The 21163-nt window shown below is 47.8% G+C and overlaps 1 protein-coding gene across 1 annotated transcript; it reads right to left on the reverse strand.

The window, feature by feature from the left end:
- Window positions 1-1234: 1234 nt before the first annotated feature.
- LOC142591323 (arylsulfatase B-like) lies at window positions 1235-20978 on the reverse strand. The gene is made up of 8 exons (XM_075703649.1): window positions 20964-20978; window positions 18705-18827; window positions 15419-15529; window positions 13447-13581; window positions 10805-10931; window positions 9334-9636; window positions 8011-8291; window positions 1235-1420 (listed from the first exon to the last, which is right to left on the reverse strand). The coding sequence occupies exons 1-8, from the start codon at window positions 20976-20978 to the stop codon at window positions 1235-1237; spliced, it is 1281 nt and encodes a 426-aa protein (XP_075559764.1).
- Between the last annotated feature and the right edge of the window lie 185 nt (window positions 20979-21163).

The raw sequence follows: 21163 nt of genomic DNA on the forward strand, positions 1-21163 counted from the left end.
CAAGAGTGTCTGACGCCGATCGCCTGACGAGACGTTCTTTTTTCCTTTTTTTCGTGGCCTTGACAAGTTACAAATGCCGCGTATACTCCGTTATCGAGTCACACGGACTGGAACCAAACGAGACGTGGAGACGTGAGTTTCCGGAATACACCGTGGCCCTTAAGAACGACGCCAAGTGTCCAGGCTGAAGAGGTGACATGTGTTGAGGCGCAGCCAGACCAATGCTGAGCAGCTGGGTGTCTTGAGCGCATGCAACACTATTCGAAATGCCTCGCGTTCCTGATATCAGTTGCAGCAGAGGACACCGAGAGACACCTCATGGGACCTAGTCGACTACAGCGTACGTACTACCGTGGATACGTAGATCAACGAGTTCAGCGTATTTTCAAGGAAGTACGAAGTATTGTCACAGTGCTTTGACGAAAGCATTATGACTCTAATTTGGTTCTCGGATCCATCTAGTGGATGGCATAATCTCGTGATGTACGAAATGTAAAAAAAAAAAACTAGAACGACCTCCTGCAACTGGAAGTTACACTACCAAATAACGGTACCCAGCTAGCTGAGGCGATGACGCGTGATTTGTCTTTGCGGAAGCTTGTCATGCACCAAAGGCCAAAAAACGAAGCGATGACCTTCTCCCACCATGTGGCACCCTCGCCACCGAATAAGCCTCTGTTGCGTACACGCATGGTTTGCTTGTGAATGGGTATTATGCCACAGCCGCACGCGAAATGTTCAATCTTCTGAAAGGTCCAAGAAAACAATGCTTTCTCGCAACTCCGACTGGCCGTCGATATATATTTCGCGCCGTGCACATTTCACCACGTCCATGTGTACCGATTTGCGAGCGCCGTCAGTGCCCAATTGTTAGCCGCCATGAAAGGCTTCAACCTCTACAGGAAATGCACCAGGAAAGAATGGCGTACCGGTTCACCTAAGCACACCTAGCTTTGAATGCTTCGCCATGGCAGTGCCGGTAACGAAAAGAAGCCATCGCTTTGCAGGAGACCTCCAGTTCCAGCACTCCCGCAGCGCGCAATGCTCCGGGAGCTCCTGGAGCTCAAAGACGAAGCGCCTCTCATCCACTTCTAGCAGCCTTCTTTAATGAGTCCCTGCGTGTAACTGACTCAGGGATATATTTTAGCATTCTTTAGGCCGCATCTTGACGGGTGGATGGGGCAAGCCGTGTGGATATCAATGACGGAGGAACACGGCGCAGAGCTCTCGCCCTTTAGCAGTCGAAGTGACAGTCCTGGGTGCGCTTGTTCTGGCCGTAGCGGTTGTGCGGTGGGCTCCGCCACGGGACCCACACACCGCCGAACAGTCCCGGGTCGGCGTCTGAGTCCCCCATCTTCTCGTTCTCCCAGGGAACGAAGCTGTCGCCGTATATGATGGTCTGCTTCATTTTCGCCACAACCTGCGTAGCAGGCGTAGCAAAGTTAATTAACGTGTTTTGCTCGTGTAGGACAGCCCCCACCCCCCCCCCCCCCCCCCAAAAAAAAAACCCTGTGCAAAGCACAAGCGCATGTAACCTTTCGTCCCTCGTCGGCTGTACCTTCGAGCCAGTCCTAAGATGAGTTCGAAGTTGTCTTGTAGGGTACCGTCCGTTTATTTCAAATCGCGGTTTTTTCTTATGGGCCTATCGGCGTACACCGTAAACCAGGTGTTTCTCTCGGACACTCAGCCATTCCAATTGATCAATCCACAAAAAAATGAATGAGTCAATCAGTCAGTAGCCGTCGTGGCGTAGGTTGAAGCTGGTGAATTAATAGTGTGATATTAAAAGGGTATTGACGAATTCGAGAGGGAGAATTGGGGGAGGTCGGAATGTTAGGGGTTGATTGTGTTCCTTGTTGACAATAACCCTTCCTGAGGACAAGTAGAGCATTGAAAGGTTCCTGAACGGTCAAACACGTAGACACTTCTCCCCACACTGTTCTTGGCTAAGAAGGTGCATGGCTTCAATTTACACCTTTCATCACAAGGACTGACAAGGCAAACCTTCATTCAACTCTTTACTACAATAACGATCGTTACCGGGTCATTACTGTGGCTACCGCAACATCACAAAGGCAGCCTTACAAGTGATTTGCATATAAAATCGCTGTACAAAAAAACTTCCGTAGCCAATAGCCGACACCGTTCAGGAGCAAAGCTTATGACATTTGTGTGCCACAAGGTCACGTGACGATGAGATAACGAACGAATGAAACATTTGCTTAGTACAAATTGGATAATCGCCTTAAATGATCACGATAACACACCGACTTCCTCGTAGAGCCCTTTTTCAAATAAAAAGAAGTGTGCAGACTCACAGCGGGATGTTTATCAACAACGTTATCTTGCTCGCAAGGGTCATTGGCCAAGTCGAACAGGCACGGACCTCGCCCAAGGTGACAACCCCGGGGCTTCGCGATGGTCTTACATTTCAGTAAAGAGCCCCTTTGTGTGGGGTCTGTCAGATTGAAGCCTTTGCCACGAAGCTGTTGAAGTACCTGCACAAATGGACATAAACTATAAGCGTCGAGCGGTAGTGCATTACTTATTTACTCATAGCGAAACCCTTCTAACGACCAGACTGTTGAAGGTCAAACGCCACATAGCCCCACTACCGACCGTTGGGCGCGAAACCCTTTACATATTCAACAAGGGGGATAAAAGGTTACGTCACGCTTACGGCGTCCGAAAAGCCAGATATCATTGTTTTTAAGTGCATCGCTCTTGAGATAGGTGTAACGTTAAGGGATAAGAAAAGAGCAGATTGGGAGAGGGAACAAACGCGAGTTAATGACATCTTGGTTGAAATCAAGAAAAATAAATGGGCATGGGCAGGACATGTAATGAGGAGGGAAGATGACCGATGGTCATTAAGGGTTACGGACTGGATCCCAAGGGAAGGGAAGCGTAGCAGGGGGCGGCAGAGAGTTAGGCGGGCGGATGAGATTAAGAAGTTTGCAGGCATGGCATGGCCACAATTAGTACATGACCGGGGTTGTTGGAGAAGTATGGGAGAGGCCTTTGCCCTGCAGTGGGCGTAATCAGGCTGATGATGATGATGATGATGATGATGATGCTCTTGAGATATAGATAGATATTCATTGATATTCTGAAGAACTTACTTAAATATATCTATACGCATCTCCCAAATAGCTTCAATTGATTTATTAGCACTATTTCAATCACCGTAGAATCATATCGTATCAAATCACTCGCGATGGTCAAAGCAAAAAAAATTATGTTAGCTCTGCTGACGCTTCTTACATTACAGGTGGAATGCGTTAAGATCGTACTTTGCAGGAAGAAACACAAGTATCTTCCCGCCTACTTTTAATAGAATGCAGTTGTATGATTGAATTCAGGTCCCAATTCTTGTATTAATCAATTTCTGTGCTTCAGTGTTACGTTACCATTCCCTGTCACAGTTGTTGCCATTGTACGTACTGTCTGGGGACTTCTGTGCTTGGACCATGTATCCGCAGTACTCAATAACATAAAATAAACAAATAACGATGCCCGGTATTTATCTGTTGTCTATTTAATGAGGCTACAGCAGGCCGTGTATGGTCCGTGAAGTTCCGAAGTCGTTACTTTTGCACTGACTATTGAAAATACTAAGCAAGAAGTTATCAGGCAGTTAGTCCATTGGTAGTATACAAAGATTAGAAGAAGACCTCGGTAGGCTTTCTTTACGCGGCGTAATTGTAGTTTCGCACGTAATAGTCCTCTGACCATAGCGTCATCTGACAATCAACGGTCATGGTTACAGAAAGTGGGATTTTAACACTATTGATGAGCTATTTGTATTCTATTGTTATGTACTAAGGTCCAGTTTTCGTCTTCAGCGAATTATGGACAAATCTAATTCTAGCTATTCGTTATCTGTAGAATCCTAGAATAGTTCCTTTTACGCACAATATGCGCAGATGCGAAGACTTAAGTCCATAGACAGTCGACATAGTTCATAAAAAGAACTCGATGTATACATTCTACAGAAGACGTAAGAAAACTTGGACACCGTTAAGGCTGCTTACGCGTGGGAATACTAAAGCATTGTACCGCTTGTAGATCTCGGAGCCCCATGAACGCGCTCATGTTATACACTCACGACGTGGCGCCGCCACCTCCCCATTGGCTGCGCCGTCACGTGCACAATGACGCACGCTCTAGGCCACACCTTACTCAACCAGAACCGTGGGTCCGCCGGGGCGGTGGGGGAGCGTGCTCGTCTCGCACCCCCAAGGCCCGGGTCCGATTCCCACCCAGACAGAAAATTACCAAATTTTCTTTCAAAGCCGTTGATTTACTTTGTTCACAGGAACCTTACCGAGAAATTTGACGTCACTCCGAGCATTTTTTTACTCGTTGCGTCGTCGGCGATCTTCGATACCATATTTCGGTCACGCCTACTACGCCGCCGGATTTTCGCGTAATGGGGCATATAAAGGTTTGGCGTTAAAACTTTAATTAAAGCGAAGCTCTCATTAGCTGTTCCCCATTTTACTCGGATGGCTGTCTGGCCGTGCAAACTGGATTGACTTGATAGACACCTAATCAAAAGTGATGTCTTGGTGTTCCGATACTGGTACCAGTTCGGGATATATGTCCTCGAGAGGGTTTGCGACCTGTAACAAGGGTCAATCCTGGAGGATGCGCTTTGTCGCCGCACCCGCGCCCTTCGTAGCGTTAACTAATAGATCTGACCTGTAAGCATCTCAAGCGACATATCTCAACCGGTCCACAGGAGAGCTATCGCATGACTCTGACCAATCCCTTCTGATGGTTTATGTGCGAATTTCTTGCGAGGAATAGTTATCCAACCCAAGAATCGCATCGTCCCAGGATTGTCAACGGTGCAGGAAGTGTAAATTTGCGGTGAATGTGTTAACGGGAGTTCCGAAGCAGTGCTCGTGTGACGGCGACGTGCGGCAGCGTATAGACGGTCTCTAATGCCCCCCCCCCCCCCCAAAAAAAAAGAATAAAGAGCCACCAACGCAGCTTGCGTCCGACTAAGCAAAATAAACGGCCTTTTGGCCAGGACGTCGGTGTGAACGGCCAACCGGACGCCGGCGTCGCGGTTGGGCAGATTCCAGATAGTGACGTAAACCACGCCCATATGACGTTGGAAGAGTGTGAGAAATGACTTCATACTGTTTCGGCTGTCTTCGATGTATCATAAGTTGCTCGGCTTCGCGGACACCGGATGAATATGTTGTTTGTTTGTTTTCCTAAAGCGAATAGCTTTGCTTTCGCTTTCGCGCCAGTTTTCGTCATGGTGGCCGGTGGCTCTGATTTTCACCGCCGATCCAAAGGCACTGATGCATGTGCTCTCGCCTGTTCTCGTTGCTCTCGCGCCTGCTCTCGCGTGTGCTCTCGCGCAACCGAGTTGCGAGGCCTGCCGGTCACCCAACGCCAGCTATAAGGTATAAACCCCGTGTAGAAGCGATTTTGCGCGGACGGCGGAAAGCGACGCGATGGAGACGGCTGTCGCGTCCACTCGTCCGTCTGTACTAGGCGAACCCCCACAACGACCGACCTTGATCGACGTCTCCCCGGTGGCTCCGGTATGAGGGCTGCGAATACGCACCGCAAGTGGCTTGACGCACGCTACAGTAAGTTAATTTGATTATTTTTGCTGCGCAGAGCAGCATAAATATCTCTGAAGGTCTTGCAGTAGTTCAAAATTTGGCCACTTGCTCGCGCCGCGCGACAACCGGTTGTACGTACGGCGCCGATGATACATCCCGTTCCGGCTTTGGCGATATTGGCTAGTCACTAATGGCGCTTCCGGGCGACGAGTTCTAGATTGCCAGAACCGAGCGATCGAGCGACAAGACAAGGACATCCTGTTCGCGGGACGGCCCGTTTCGTAGCTGTCGCGCACAAGATCGCCCACTAGGGTGTTCAGGGTCTGACGTACGATTTGCCGCGCGAAAGCTTCGGAGCGTCTGGACATTTACATTATCTGGTAGAAGGCTCGGGAAAGACAACCTTCCTCCTCTACAGTCGAGCTCTTTATCTGTGGCTGCTGCGGAAGAATAGGATGATGGCAGTCGCCTTTCATGCTTCTGCTCGCGTCGCTGAAGACAACATATATATGACAATTAGGTTTATATGTCGAGTCGGTTCTGCGGAATCCCGCAAGGTCGAAGAATGGTCGTGAATGGGAAAAAAAATTGTCGTCTTCCAAAATGTATCACGAAGCTACGGCGGAAAGGCATACTTGTTTCAAAGAATGAAAGCTTCGTAGTTCAGAAAAAAATTTATCCTGCTTCCTTTCTGAAATACCCGCATCGTTTTCCTTTGTAGCTTGGTGCTTGATTTGGGTGGATGACAATTTTCTTTTTCAATTTCGCGGCTTACATGTATAGCATCCTACATTGGCGCCACATCTATGCTGGTGAATGGCTCTGTTATCTACTAAATTACGCAGTGAGTGAAAAAAGGTTACCTAGATATCCTCACTGCAACACATATGCATCTTCAAGCGCGTCATTTATTAAAGGGACACTAAAGTTTAATATTAAGTCAACGTGGACTGTTGGAATACCATCCCAGAAACCTCAAACGCTTGTTTCATGCGAAGAGACTTATTTTAAGAGAAAATACGCTCTGAAGCGTCCGTGTACCTGTAGCGCAGTTCAAATCGCCCACCCTCCGATCAAGGAGTGGTGACGTCATGGTCTCATAGTAACGTCGCGCCGTCGGTGACGGCGCTACAGCTTTTTGCGCAAAACGCGAACGCGTGGCCAGAAACAAAGCCAAGACAAAGCCGACATCAGCGCGAAAGCGGAACTATGGTGGCTAGCGGAAGGGAAAGGGCGCGACGATAAGCTGGCTCTTTATTTTATGACGCCAACTTTGACGCTCGTTGCAATGGATGACCCTGACAACGACACATTGGCTCGCGATGCTGGGCTCGACTTCAGCGATTTAAGCACTGATGAACGTGACCTGCAGCTGAGGGCTCGCGCTGCCGGCGTCGTTGCGTACTACTACGACGGCAACTGTATGTCATGGCTGTACATATTCGCACATTTGTAGATTTTCCTTCGTGAAAGCCAAATGCCGCACTCACCGCCTCGTCTTCGACCTGCAGTTGTTCTTGTGCTTCAGAGAATGCAGGCAAGACCGACGGAACAGCGCTTCGGGAAAGCATTGCTTTGACATGCACTCCACACGACTTTAGTAAGTCGGCGTTGCACTCCAAATCTTCTGGACGAAAGTGTAGCGAGCATACTGTGCGATTTTTCGGCTCTTTTTTTCTGCCAGTGCGCTGTGGCAGAGTTACGGCACTTAACCACTTCGAACGGAGAGGTTGACTCGTTGGCACACAGTGATAAGTAATGTTGGATTTGCCGCTACAACTGCCTTTGGCCAAGTTCTGCGGACCGTTCGCCATCCCGCGACATCACATGGACGTGGCATTCTCGCTGCCTGTTCCAAATGCAAGTTTCGCGAGCCAGCAGAACCAGCGCAGCACGACGCGATAACGAAACAACTGAAACTCCAAAGCGCGCGCGGCGCAGAGTCGAGTGCGCAGAGTCGAGCGAAAACGAAACCTTTCGACCACTCATAGTACTCAAGGGTAACGTTAAAATGTTATTTTTTCTTAGAATCGAACAGAAGTAGACAAGTAGCGTTTTCTTCCTTCTTATAAGCTAATGAAATGATCTTTTTAATACGAGTAGTTGAGTACTAGTGACATAAATTACGATGAGGAGTGCCTTCGCAATCGGACTAGTACCGGAATGTCGCTGGGGAGTCTCAAATCGTGTCATGCACTTACCTCGATTTCTCGGCTACTAAAGCTCTGTTCGCGATTATATTGACGCCTTAGACGTTCTACAGCATTGCTTTATCACTTTAACTTGGTTTCATAGTAACCTTTAGTGTCCCTTTAAAGTGAATGGCGTTCTACAAGCGTTCCGCTATTCTTCACGTATACGATAACAATAGTCGTCGATGTTTCTGCACATTTGGTTTTAAAACAGTACTGGATGTTTGCACCTTGTAGGCCTCGCCGGAGCAGATGCGTTTCTCGAACTTCAACAATTGCTTGAGCTCAAGACCCTCAAGTGGGAACCACTTCGACTTCCTATCCCAGCTGACGCTGCGGTGCTTGGCGATTAAGCCCTTGTATTGACCCAGAAGGATCACGAAATTTTGGCGGGCTAGGTCGAAGTTGTGGATGATGGACTTCCTTGGCGAGACGAGGCTCTTGCTGATCGTCGGCCATTGGTTGAACGAATCGAAGTCGGCCAGGTCTCCTAAAATCTTCGCATCCCCGCCTGCGCAAGACAGAGTCGTCATTCTTGTCGGTGCAGGAATAGAATGGTTAAGAAGCAGCGTCGGCTCGGGTGCGAAATCCTAAATTCTTGTGCAAATACACGTGAAGCATAAAAATTTTTTCTCAAGGAACCGCTGCGCTGATAAGAATAAAATATGGCGCATTCATCCGCTTCAGGCGATGCGTGCGCAATTGCGCATGTCAGCGCAAAAAGGGCATCCTAAGCAAGACCACTATATGGGGTGATAATGTTCAAGTTTTCCGGAATTTTTAAAAATCGTCTTTCGCAGATAACATGCTTGTAGTCCTCACACACACACGTGCGCGTGTGTGTGTGTGTGTTTGGAGGACTATAAGGACCGTTAACAAATGCACTTAAGGCTTACCACACACACACACACACACACACACACACACACACACACACACACACACACACACACACACACACACACACACACACACACACACACACACACACGTGTGTGTGTAGTAAGCCTTCAGTGCATTTCTTAAAGGTCCATTCAGTCGGTGAAAATTAGGTCGCTTTCACATTTCGTAGTTGCTGCCACAAGTGCTACCATTATATAGAGCAATATCTTGGCATCGAAAACAGTTTTAGATAACAATAAAAACGCAGCGTCACGTGCGAGCGTAGCCTAGCCAACGCTCCGTGTACATCGTGTCCTGATGACCAACCACGCCATCGGCGATGACGTGACTAGCGAATAGCCAGGCAGGCATATAGGCCCGCATGCTTTGCTTTGACACAATGGTTCGCGCTTTCGGAATGCGCTCGATTGTTTCTTATTCGTCCCGGCCCGTTTCGGAATGCGCCGATGACGCACCTAAACAAGCAAGTCGTTGCTCGCCGAGTGCTTCTTCATCAAGTCAACTTGTGCAGACCAGGGAGGATTACATCTTTTCGCTTGCAGTAAGCTTAAACCTGGCTGACGGCAATTGTATCCACTTTAATCGCGTCCCTTCGACCCTGCACCCAGTTCACCAAGCACGCCGCGCTTTCCCACCGCTCGCTTGCGTACCGGCGACGTTTACTAGTGTAGGAAGCCAGTCGGTGACGTGCATCAATTGACTGGACACTCGCGGTGACCAGTCGCCGAGAAGCGGGCTCCAGACAAAGGCAGGCACCCGGATGCCGCCTTCGAAGTACGTTCCCTTAGTGCCTCGCAGGGGCCAGTTGAAGGACCAGTTGCTGCTCTCGTCTTCCCGATCCGCAAGGCCGCCGCTGGAGGAGACGAATATCAGCACCGTGTCGTTTAGCATGGACCGGTTGTGCAGCGCGCCGAACACCTTGCCCACGGAGTCGTCCACTTCGGCCAGGGCGCCTGCTTGTTGCATACGGCGCATGCGCCGAGCGTTTGGAAAAAGCAGGAGGGCCGCTCATCCATATTCAGTTGGTAAAGATGGACATGAAGCATACCGCATAATCGTATCAACGTGCTACCTTGCGTGCTCAAACGTAACTCTCCCACTTTCGCCGGTGGTGACAACGGTGAGGACAGCGTTGACAACGGTGGCAACGAAGCCTGCCCTACCGCCTTCCAGCTCTATCCAATATCAGCGCGCGCTGAAGTGATCAGTTCACTTCGTGGGCACACATAAAATACAACCCCAGGTGAGCCCAGGAAGGCTTTCGGCTGCTCTTCTCGTGAGCAAAAGGATCCCCCTTCCCCTTCTGGGCAGAACTTCGCACTGAATAAGAACGCTGGCATAGAACAATTAACGTAACGAAACTTGACATGCTAAGTTTCCCACTAAATAGGAACCGTCCTACTCGATACAGCCGTGTTTGCAGCATTTAACGAACACCACGACGAAGACTGATACGCCTCATCAAGCCTTGCGAAGGATTCCAAAAGCATTTTCGGTTGGGAAACAGGGGACTATAGGCTCCTGCGAACGTCGTTCGGTAAGTATACGTCCGCATTATATATTGTGAATTCTGAGAACGGCAGCGTCTCGCAACCTTAGATGGCCCTTGTCCACCTATGCGGCATTCCTAATGGAGACGTAGGAGTAGGTGCTCACAAAAGCAAATTTGTTCCGGTACCAAGAAACGACTAGAGTCAGTGCTTTCCAGAGTTAGGAGACGCGAACCCATCCCGTTCTGCATGGGAAGCAATCGGGACTATCCCTTTTAGCTATAGCATTACTTGGATTGACGCAGCGAAGGCAGGCCTCACGTGAAAAAAAAAAAAATCTCGAACAAGATCATCTCGCCGATAGCGGGATCTTTACTTCGTAGCTTTATACCACGTAAGGCGATTGTTTTGGACATCGAGTCATATAAGGTACAGGCCACGGCGGCCGCATTTCGATGGGGGCGAAATGCGAAAGCACCCGTGTACTTAGATTTAAGTGCAGGTTAAAGAACCCTAGGTGGTCCAAATTTCCGGAGCCCCCCACTACGGCGTGCCTCATGATCAGATCGAAGTTTTGCCACGTAAAACCCTCCAGTTTAATTTTTTTCACGTAAGGTACATGCCGCCTTACCGGCCAGTAGGATCCTTTTTCTGTGTGCGATGGTCGCAAATGTGTCCAGGTGCTCGGGTGGACACTGAACTGAACCGTAGTTGTTGGCTGCCTGGACACCTTGATGAGCGATCAGCATGAACAGAGGCTGTAACGAAACCGTCAACAAGGTTAAGGCTTACAGATTTCTGAGCTAGTTGGTTCGTTGAAGATAATTGAGGTCATAGCGCTGAATTGACACGAACAAGAAAGACATTCTGTTACGTCCTGTCGTTTTTCTTCTGCGTGTCAGTTGAGCGCTATGAGCTCAATTACAATCACTATGGAACAACGAAAGTGACTGAACTAACTGGTCATCGGGTGAACCTGTGTCCGGCAAAGAAGGTCACACTGAGCACAATGACAGCGGCGAGCAGAATCGCTGATATTGCATACCTGAAGTGTGGCTCAGATGCATCGTTTACATATACATGACCCACTCAACCTTGCTGCGTAATCGCTCGAGCTCACTTAAGGAGGCCCTGAACCACCCTTCTGCTAAGTGAGAAACTCTGCGGATAGAATGCGCTATTGAAGGTTTCTCACACCAGCTTCGCACTCGTACGTGGCACGTGGGGCTCACAAGTGGAGTGCGAAGTCACCTTTTTCTCAAACACTTCTTTCAACTTCTCATCATTCTTTCAGTGCTGCCCCTTGGCGTCAGCGGGCAGATTCCTTTAGAGCTTTCCATTCGCCGATAGCTGACGTTATACGAAAAGTGGCTATCAATTTAACTCTGCCTAAGCATGGACTATTGTGGGCTAGCACCGTCACTCTGTAGTTCACCCTGGTGTTGAAGCTGTCTGGGCTCTCGTTAGCCCGCGCGTTTCCCGTCGCGTCGGCATCAGCGTCGAGACGGCGTCAAGCCTGCGACATGTGGCTTGTTGCGCGTCCAAGCCTTGGGGTGTCGCCGCCATCGAAACGACGACAGCGCAGCGCCGGCAGTGGTAAACGAAGCGGCAGCTAAGCCTTTACATTGTTAGCTTTATTTGTAAAGTAGTGGGGTTTTGTGGGCCAGTTGGCGCATGATGAAAGTAAAGTGGTTCCAACAAGTACAGAGGCGAGCACAAGAAAAAGAAACCCACAGGGCTTGCTACTGAAACTTATTGCGAATGGATTCCATAAATTCTCCGCCACGCATGCGTAGAAAACTAGAACAATAACAAGGTTTGTAGTCAGAGATGAACGCGAAAAATCCAGGCCACACCCCCTCCCGACAATGGCTACAATACGTGGATTAGTGAGATAATTTTAAAAATTGAAGTTCCTTATCAGTGGTATGGACCGTAGGTTCACTCACACATAAATGCGCGTGGAACTTTCTGATGTGGAACGCTTACCTTGTTTCTCTCTCCGGTCTACTGCGCTCTCTCCCAACTATCGAAACACTATCAAAAGCAATGATGCACACTTTCTGACAAAAAAATGTGTGCATCACTTTTTGGGATGCAAAAAGTGTACGCACTTTTTTTTCACGAAAAGATGTGGATCATCGGTCGGGTGTCACATTTATACGTCTCTCGTGCGGACAGTCCACGGGGCAGTCTTACTTTGGCGAGGTAAGCCACTGTATATATGAGCGAATGCGTGAGCACCGAAATTTGCTTCCTACAGGCACAGCGGGGAACTTATCCTTCCATTGCAAAAGATGCGAGTACTGACCAGTTTTTCATTGTGTTTCGATAGTTGGGAGAGAGCGCAGTTGACCGGAGAGAGAAATAAGCAAAGCGTTCCACATCAGAAAGTTTGACGCAATAGTTCTGCGGAAACCTGCAAGATGGAGAGAGAGAGAGAGAGAGAGAGAGAGAGGGAGAGTAAACTTTAATGAGAACCAGCAGTTTAGTCTGCTGGGCGTAGGCCTCCCACGATGGGACGTCGAGGTCTTGCCTCTTCGCCGCTTCGCAGGCCTGCTCGGTAGCCCAGAGTTGGAGAGAGGTAATTAATGAAAGGAAAATGAGACATTCACCCAATCGTAGCAATTTCTACAAAGGAAACCCCATACGGGTTCCTCGAAAGAAAAACCTCGCAGTTGAAGAGAAATTCGTCCTGGTACGGGACTCGAACCCAGGACCACCGCGTTTCCGGGGCACCCACTCTTCATCTGAGCCGCCTGGTTAGCTTAGATGGTAGAGCGGCCCTGTGTTCGAATCCTACCATGAGACTGTTTTAATAATATTTATTTACTTATCTCTATAACGCAGTGTTTTGTTGAATATGACCACTTAGTTAAATCGCGAAGCCGTTTAAAGCCAAAATGACGAAGTTTAGGCAAATTCCTGTATTGCCAACCCTTCCCAATCTGGCTGGCCCGTCCTGCATGCAGCTCCTGTAGACACCAGCGCCAAAGTTCCCTCCAGTAGTGGTATCGAACTCTGTAGAAGACGCAGAGCACAGGACGAAAAGACAGGTTGAGAAAACTAAAACACAGAGTGTCACATGAGTATATGTGTATCTAGATAGGCAACTGTCGATTCAGCGACATTGTCAAATGACATGGGCTGCAACGCCTGGCTATGGCAGATGCCGGAAGGGATGTTTCACGATTAACTGTAAACACCTGCACAGCGAGTTATAACTGCATCAATGGAGGACCACGCCACCGGTATTACTTACAATACGCTCACCTTCGCCTTGTCGTGGTGTGCGATGATTTCCGTTGCCCTTTCCGTGAAGGCGCGGGTCGCGTATGTCCCCGTCTTGTTCCACAGCACCTCCCGATTTAGCCGCAGGTCGTAGCCGTGAAAGTAGTTGTACTTCAGCTGGGGAAAATTACATTAACTTCACTCTTATTGAAGACAATAGTTATTTGCTTTTTCCATGCAAATGATCGAAATGCGCTCCTTGCCCACAAGCCACCGATTCAACAAATTGGAGGCCAAGTTCCCACAGTTCAATTGAATTCTGGCGCCTTGCGTGCCAAAACCCCGATTTGATTATAAGGTGCGCCATAGTAGGGCACTCCAAATTAATTTTGACCACGAGGGGATCTTCAACGTGCCCCCAACGCACGGGACACCGGCGTTTCTGCATTTTACCCCCATCAAAATGTGGCCGCCGCGGCCCGGATTTGATCCCGCAACCTAGCGGTTAGCAGCGCAACATTTTGGCCGATAAACTACCGCGGTGGGTTCAAATTCCCACAGGAATATGCGCAATGACGCACATTTTCCAGTATTCCGAGCCAATCAGACGACGGTTTTTCAGTTGAGATGACGTGACCTGTGTTCCCAGCAAAAAGCCGTGCAAAGCATTAGTGAGCGACTCGCTGGATTGCATGAACGCCTAGAGTACTCCCTATTCTTTAAGAGAGCTTTCGTTTTCCACCTCCCGGGGTTTGGTGTGCGTCAACGGATACGTTCACTGAACCGATCTCTGAGGCAGTGTAGGAGTAAGCAGAACCACGGCCGGAGATGTGGCGATCCAAATTGGGCTGATCCCGGAGACCGGGTAAGCAAGATGGTGGCTTGGTCGGCCGATCCTAACACCATTCTGCTACGTATGCGTCCTCGCAAGCTTGCCGCGTGGTTCGTAAAACGAGCCGATCGTGAGGGTAGTTCAGTTTTGATAATCATGGTTCCTGCTATCGTATTGCACGATGTTACAGTAGCTGTTAAGCATATTACAGTTGTTATGACAAATAATGTGGACGTCTCTTTTTTTCCTCTTTTGCCCTTTTTGCCTCTTTCTCCGTATCGGGCGACACTGTCGCGTGGAGAGCATGTAGCAGGGAAAGAGGGAGAAATAATTGTGTGTTGGGAAGGAAAAGGTTGGCCCTATCTTCTGGAGTTTTTGAGGGTGCACGGCTCAGCGCAAATGTAGTTGGGGGAGAGCGGGGAAAAAAGAGATACCGGGGGAACCTCTTCAATAGCTGTGGCGCGGAGAGGGAAAACACATAGAATATTCAAGGTACGAAATGATAGCCAGGAAATATATCTTGCCGGATACACTCAGCTTAGTCTCCATGGTAAGACGGGTTTGCACAGGTTGCACGTATCAAGTGTTTATTTCAATGGCATTTAATTGTAACGATACAAAAAAGGTTAACTTAACGTTTGATCCAAGTGCGTTGAATTTCTCGTAACTTTTTGATGTTCTTTGTTTGTGCTACTACTACTTTCCAAATATTTACCTGCCCGTGATCCGGGCGTTGAATCGGAAACATTCATCCGGGTAACGTCTGTGCATTTGCTCTTTAAAAAAAAAATGTCACTCTTGGGAGTCACTGAAACATCCCTTGTGGCGTCAACCAGCACGATGTACCCCAAGGAATCGCAGAAAATTCGAAGATGATAAGATGCTTTCAAGTGTTCAAGTACGGCGATTTCGTAGCTTACAATTGTCAGACCGCCTATTAAGGTCCAATTTGTCGCACTCTAAACTTTGCTCCTGCAGTGCATCCGTATCTCCTCAATGAGATTTATGCGAGAGACACGTGAGCTAAGCGGCAGTAAGGCGTGGTAGAGTTCAGCTCAACACATTAAACTTGTATCGTCTTGAAATGCTCGCTGACGCGGAGTTTACGGTACAATGCCTGTTTCTTTGTTTTGTTGCTGAGTCAGATGCATTCGCATAGTGTAAAACATGCACACGACTCACATCCGATGAGACGTGTGTCCAGTAGTCACCCGGTCCGCTCCACTTCGCGAAGGCCGTGTCAAAACCGCGGTTCTCGGGTGTGAACTCGTCCTTGAAGAAGCCCAGGCTCCACTGCTCCGGCGAGTTGGAAGTGAAAGAAACAGCGAATGCTACGTCACTATTTACGCTCGAAGCTCTAACTTCGGCTTCGTTTTAAGCACACACACACACCTGACACCTGAAGAGAGCTGAAACTGCTAAAATAATTGCTCTCCAACATTCACAGTGCTAGTTTTTGTGGCAATTCCCAGCAAAAAGAGACAGTACACGGGATGTTATGCTAGAACGGTCTACTTATGGAGTGGTCATTCTGCGAGTTATGCGGGCTGGCTGATGGGTGACGAGGTGGGTTAGCCACTATTACAGTTTGTTTCTACGTGACGAAGATGTTGCATTTTCATTTGGCTGAAGTAATGCATTCTACAAGGCAACTTTTTTTTAAAGCAATCTCAGCAACTGTTCAGTGAGGAGACGTAAGCAAGGTGTAAGGTGAGAGCCTCGAGGGTGTCTAAATCCAGCAGCGTCCCAAGAACGCAGAAGCCAGCTGTATAACCAAAAAGCAGTCGTGTCCCACCTTTTTCCCCGTTTAAGTATATCTAGTGCTTCTTCAGGAAACGCGTTACTCCGTACAAGAACTTAAGGGCCAGAGTATGGAAACTAGTGGCAATAGCGGAGATAATTCTCACTGGACACGGCTTGAGCACTGACTCAGTGTCGGTAACTTAGCCAGATATTCGCTGAATCTCGTGAACTTTTAGTAAAGCTAACGACAGATTCTTCCTTTTTGGTTCATAGTGCATCTTTTTTTTTTTTTTTGAGACATGAATAGCCCGTAAATTGTCCAGCTAAATCGGCACAGAGAATCTTGGAATAAGTTCAATGTCACGCGCCTATTTTATTACAAGGAAGGTATAGGAACCTCGATTTCGGTCTACTTCTAAAATGTATGGAAGAGCTTATTATGAAAGCTGCTTTTCTAACAAAACACAACACTGAGATCTGATGCCGTTTTTAGAAAATCTTAGTTTGCCTTTTCACACTGCCACCGCTGATTGGCCCCGACGAGTGGGAATTTCAAACTGTACTTTAAAAAGAAATTATTAAAAGACATCTAGGAAAAAATTAAAAGAATACAAAACTCATAGCACGACATACTCATGATTATGATCTCTGCTTTGGGACCGTCTTGCCAAGACATAGCATTTCGGGCCGCGACCATGCGAAATCTTGAAAATTTTACAGGTTTTCCCGTGACTGGCTCCCGTTCCGCGAATTTTAACACGTGGCAGCAACTGACAATGGATATTGCAGACAATGACGGAATTTAAGTTATTTAAACAGTTAGCCTGCAATTACCTCTCAGTCTCTGACGCTTGCCAAAGCAAATGTTCCGTCACCGAGAGAATAACCTCTTTGTATCTGTTTACACAGTCTTGAAAAGAATTCGCTTCTTCGCTGAAACCCATTGGTGCATCTGAACGTCCTAAACGCGAACGCCAGATTGCACGGAGTTGAAAACGTATGGAAACTGCGCGAGAGCAGGTTGCGCGATATACAGGGTGTTCGAACTATCATGCACCAAGACTTAAAAATATGCGTATGCCATGTAGCTGGACAGAACCAAAGTAATGTTTTTTTGCCGTCGCTCGGAGATACTGAAATTATTATGTTTTTGCATTCCACCTAATGTCGTAATTAGTCTTAATAACTCATCAACTTCTTAAATATCATAATTATTTGAAATGTGTCAATGGGAATATTGTAGAACGACATGAAAAAGTCCAGATACAGCTTTTTGTTGCTCCACAGGTGCTATATAAAACTGCTTTTCCGAGCGTGAAAGAAGCCCGCGAATACCGCAAAGTGCCTCGAGTGGCCAGTCACACGGCAATTTTACGTCCATTTGCGGGCTTCTTTCACGCTCGGAAGAACACTTTTACATAGCTCGCGTGGAGCAAGATAAAGCTGTATCGGGAGTTTTTCATGTCGTTCCACAATATTCCCATTGACACTTTTCATCTAACTATAATATTTAAGAAGTTGATGACTTGTTAAGACTAATCATGTGATTAGGCTGAATGAAAAAATAATAATAATCTGTGTATCTCCAAGCGCCGGCACACAACATTACCTTGGGTTCTGTCCAGCTACGTGACTATTGTATATTTTTAAATGTTGGAGCATTTAAGTTGGGACAGCCTGTATATCTGTAAGCGTGGCCCAAGAATACAGACTCACAACTCCAACGAAGTGCGTAGCGTAGCCCAAGTTCTTTAGAAACGTCGGTAGCGTCGTGAATAGCGTAGGGAGCGCAGTCGGTTGCGAAGGGTGTATCACTCTTGTTATACCTACGGGTGAGAAACACATGTTTCGTAGCTTTAGCCTCTGTAGACAGTACATCTCTTTAAATAAGGTCTCTTTCACGTTGTTCAAAGTCCACTATAGCCTAAGGGATAGAGAGTGTCCAAACCAGGAAAGCTCCACTCGGAGCGAACGTTTCGACAACGTTTGGGAGACAAAGACAGGATGAAGATGCGTCGTGGAAACATTGGCTCCAGGTTGAGCATTCCCGTGTTACGAGTTAAGTGAAGCATAGGTTGTCTAATGTGGAAGTATGTATGAAGGCGGGAGCCAACGATTCGTTAAGCGGTCTTCTGCTCGTCGCCCTTCGAACCAAGTGCCGGCGCAACAGAACTTTTGAGATACCTAAGCTTTTCACGCCTGCTAAACTGCGATCCCTCAGAGGTTATTGCCCGTAGCCCAGGCATTACCTCTGCGCAGCTTGGGGTGCTAATAATGTAAGGGATTCCTATTGCATCGCTCAATTATAGGCGTTTCACGATGAAAGATAAAGTTCGATGCCAATAAGAACGCATGCTAGTTTTTTTCACAAGGAAAGCTTCGTAGGTGAGCAAGAATAAGTTGTGTTTCTGTGTTTCTGATGCACTGAGTATTGCAATTCAGCCAACCAGGAGACCAGTAGACAGTCAAGGAAGAGCAGATAGTTCGGCAAACTGAAGCACATAGCACGAATAAAGCAAAATGGCACTTGTGAAAACGATGGGGCACGCGTTTGGCAGGCGGAGCAAAGTTTGATGAAAAGGTGGTTTCGCGAAAATCGGCTATTTCTGTAATTTTGATGCCACATTTTCCTGTCCTGGCGGCATAAGGACTTCGGCGCCAGACAGCACGGTGATGCCCGCTTAGTACCTGCTCGGTAGGGATACACCCCGGTGAGGAGGCCAACCCTCGAGGCCACGCCGGAAGGCAGGGTGTAGTACTTGTTGAGGATGACGCCGTCCGCCGCCAGAGCGTCGATGTTGGGCGTGCGCATCTGGCGCGAACCGTGGAAGCCGACGTCAGCCCAACCCTGGGCAACAGGTTTTGTGGAGTAGAACGTAAAGGGTAGTTGTGCACCCAGGTTTGCGACGCCTATTGGTTGCCTAATCTGTCACATAAGCAAACATTTTAGGGTGCGCGCATAACATAGTCGCCGTTTTAGAAGGAACAAACAAAGAAGAAAGCTAGGGCAAGCAGAAATTCGCAATTCCAACTTTAAGCCTGCAAATGCCGGCGTATTTTACGAGTAATGCAACATTCTCAAAGTAAGGCATGGTTGAAGTCTCGCACCCATGGTGGAAGCCTAAGTAACAGGAAGTCTGATCAAGCCTTTAGGTCCCTCTTATTTGCCTTCCAGCACAAAAACTTTAAAATGAGCTTCCTATATCAATGCTACGGATAGAGTGTGGCGTATCGTGATAAAGAAATGGCGTACCATAATGACAGGTTAATCGCGATGTGTGCCACTTTTTGACGGACCTTGTAAGACTTTCTGGTAGTGCTTATCTCGCCTGCAGGTGCTGTACATCAGCCTCGCTATCTTTCGTCACATCTGATACATTCGCATTGCTTCTCCTTTGTCACAGAGCATGAAATTCCAGTGATGCATGATTAAATTATGCAGACTGCAATCCCTTTACCTGAGGGTCGATAAAGCACTAGGCTAAATAGCACTGAGCACATACTGCTATTCAATTTATGACCGAGAACTGCGTGTGTCTCCTAGATTGTACCAGCGGTACAATTTCCACTCAGCGCGAACGTATAGATTTCTGCGGCTGGTGTAACATTATTTCAATACGCCATTTTTATTTAATTAGTGAAAGAAAAAGGCAACGCAGTAGATGAGAAAGAGTGAGAGGAAGTTTTCCGTTTTTATTTTCGCACTATGATCATAGCCCGTATGTTATTGTATTGTCCAAGGTTTCAAAGCTCGCTAGGTAAATTCTTTCAATTTTTATATAGTATGTAATCCTATGTTTATGGAGAGTCTAATATTTCCCAGCTGACGCTGTCGAAATCCGTGATGACACGGGAAACTAGTGTCGGAACTTCCATGTGGCATCGCCATCTGCCTTTAGTTTCTAAGCGTTCCTTGCCGCCCCAATCCCTCCACCTAACGACATTTGCTATGATACACCAAAGTATAATTTACCAATGAAGCCCGATTTAAAATTCCTCTGGCGTGTAAATTTTCTCTGACAGGAACAGGTCAAGTTGATTCAATGCCACAAAGTCGGCTCGAACGACTCGAGGGCGACGCTAATCGGCAGGGCTCAGTGAGCTCGGGGTCATTTGAATAATCCCCCCCCCCCCCCAGCCACACATCAGAGTTTTGGTACCTGAATTCTCCATACGCAGATAATGTCAGACTTTGGACTCTGGCTTCGCCATTGTGCTCCCATGAACCACTGCAATTTGAAAGTCTCTCGTTCGTGCGCAAGTGAGTTGATGCTTGGTGAAGCAATTCTAGCGCAAATAAAACAAACATGAAGCGTTGTGACATCGCCAGTAGTGTCCGGTTTCTTGTGTTTGGTTTCAGTTGCGCTGGCAAAGGCTTCACCGCGCAACTGTGGCATTCATGATAGCTCGTGCAGCAAGCGGTGCGGCAATTGATGCGGTCGCAACTGTACAATGTGCGTGATACGACTTACACCAAGTTTTCTGCGGCTGCACATGCTTTGCTTACACCACATATAATTGTCCTAAAATCTGCTTTAAATATATGTGGCGGCTTAATTAGAGCTGGAACATATTCCTCAAGCTTGGCACAGCTCTGCTACTTCTTTGCATGCAACGCAGGCGCTCTTACTTTACCTCCGGGACACTCAGCTTGTTACCGTGTGTGATTGTGCTTGTTACTCGCGCATGTTGTGTACGTGTGTATCACGTACGAGTGGATAATTCCACGCATCACGAAAGTAATTCGCAGTAGCGTGCCAGGTGTACAACCAGGCAAACATCTCCAGCAGCCATTAAAGAGTGCCTGTCTCTCTCTCTCTCTCTCTCTCTCTCGAAAGCGTAGAGGAAAGAACGCCAACAGGCACAAGCACTTCTCGTCAATCTCGCTTGAGGTTTACTTAGCACAAACCCTAATTTATGACTACGAGGGTTATACTCGCTCAGTGGTCTAATTGAGATAATAAAATCCTGCATGCAAACTCACCAAACTTTCGACCATGATGACGACAATATGCGGCTTTTGCAGTCCCCAGACCAGCGTAGGCCATAACAGCATAAGCAGTGCCACCGCGATGCATCTTCTTAGCTTCATGGCCACCAACCTCTTGCCGGTCAACACACTCTTGTAGGCTAGGTACACGGCCCGATGGTGTGCCTTCCGTAGTCGGGGACACTACCATACAT

The sequence above is a fragment of the Dermacentor variabilis genome, chromosome 8 (assembly GCF_050947875.1).
Source record: "Dermacentor variabilis isolate Ectoservices chromosome 8, ASM5094787v1, whole genome shotgun sequence".
NCBI classification, from domain to species: domain Eukaryota; kingdom Metazoa; phylum Arthropoda; class Arachnida; order Ixodida; family Ixodidae; genus Dermacentor; species Dermacentor variabilis.

Excerpts from the sequence above, each read along its gene's own strand:
- LOC142591323 (XM_075703649.1), bottom strand. Across the intron at positions 15,530-18,704 it reads CTTCCGGCGTGGCCTCGAGG|TGGAGCCTGGGCTTCTTCAA; the intron begins GTTGGCCTCCTC and ends TCGCCGGAGCAG. Across the intron at positions 10,932-13,446 it reads CACACCACGACAAGGCGAAG|CCTCTGTTCATGCTGATCGC; the intron begins GTGAGCGTATTG and ends GTTTCGTTACAG.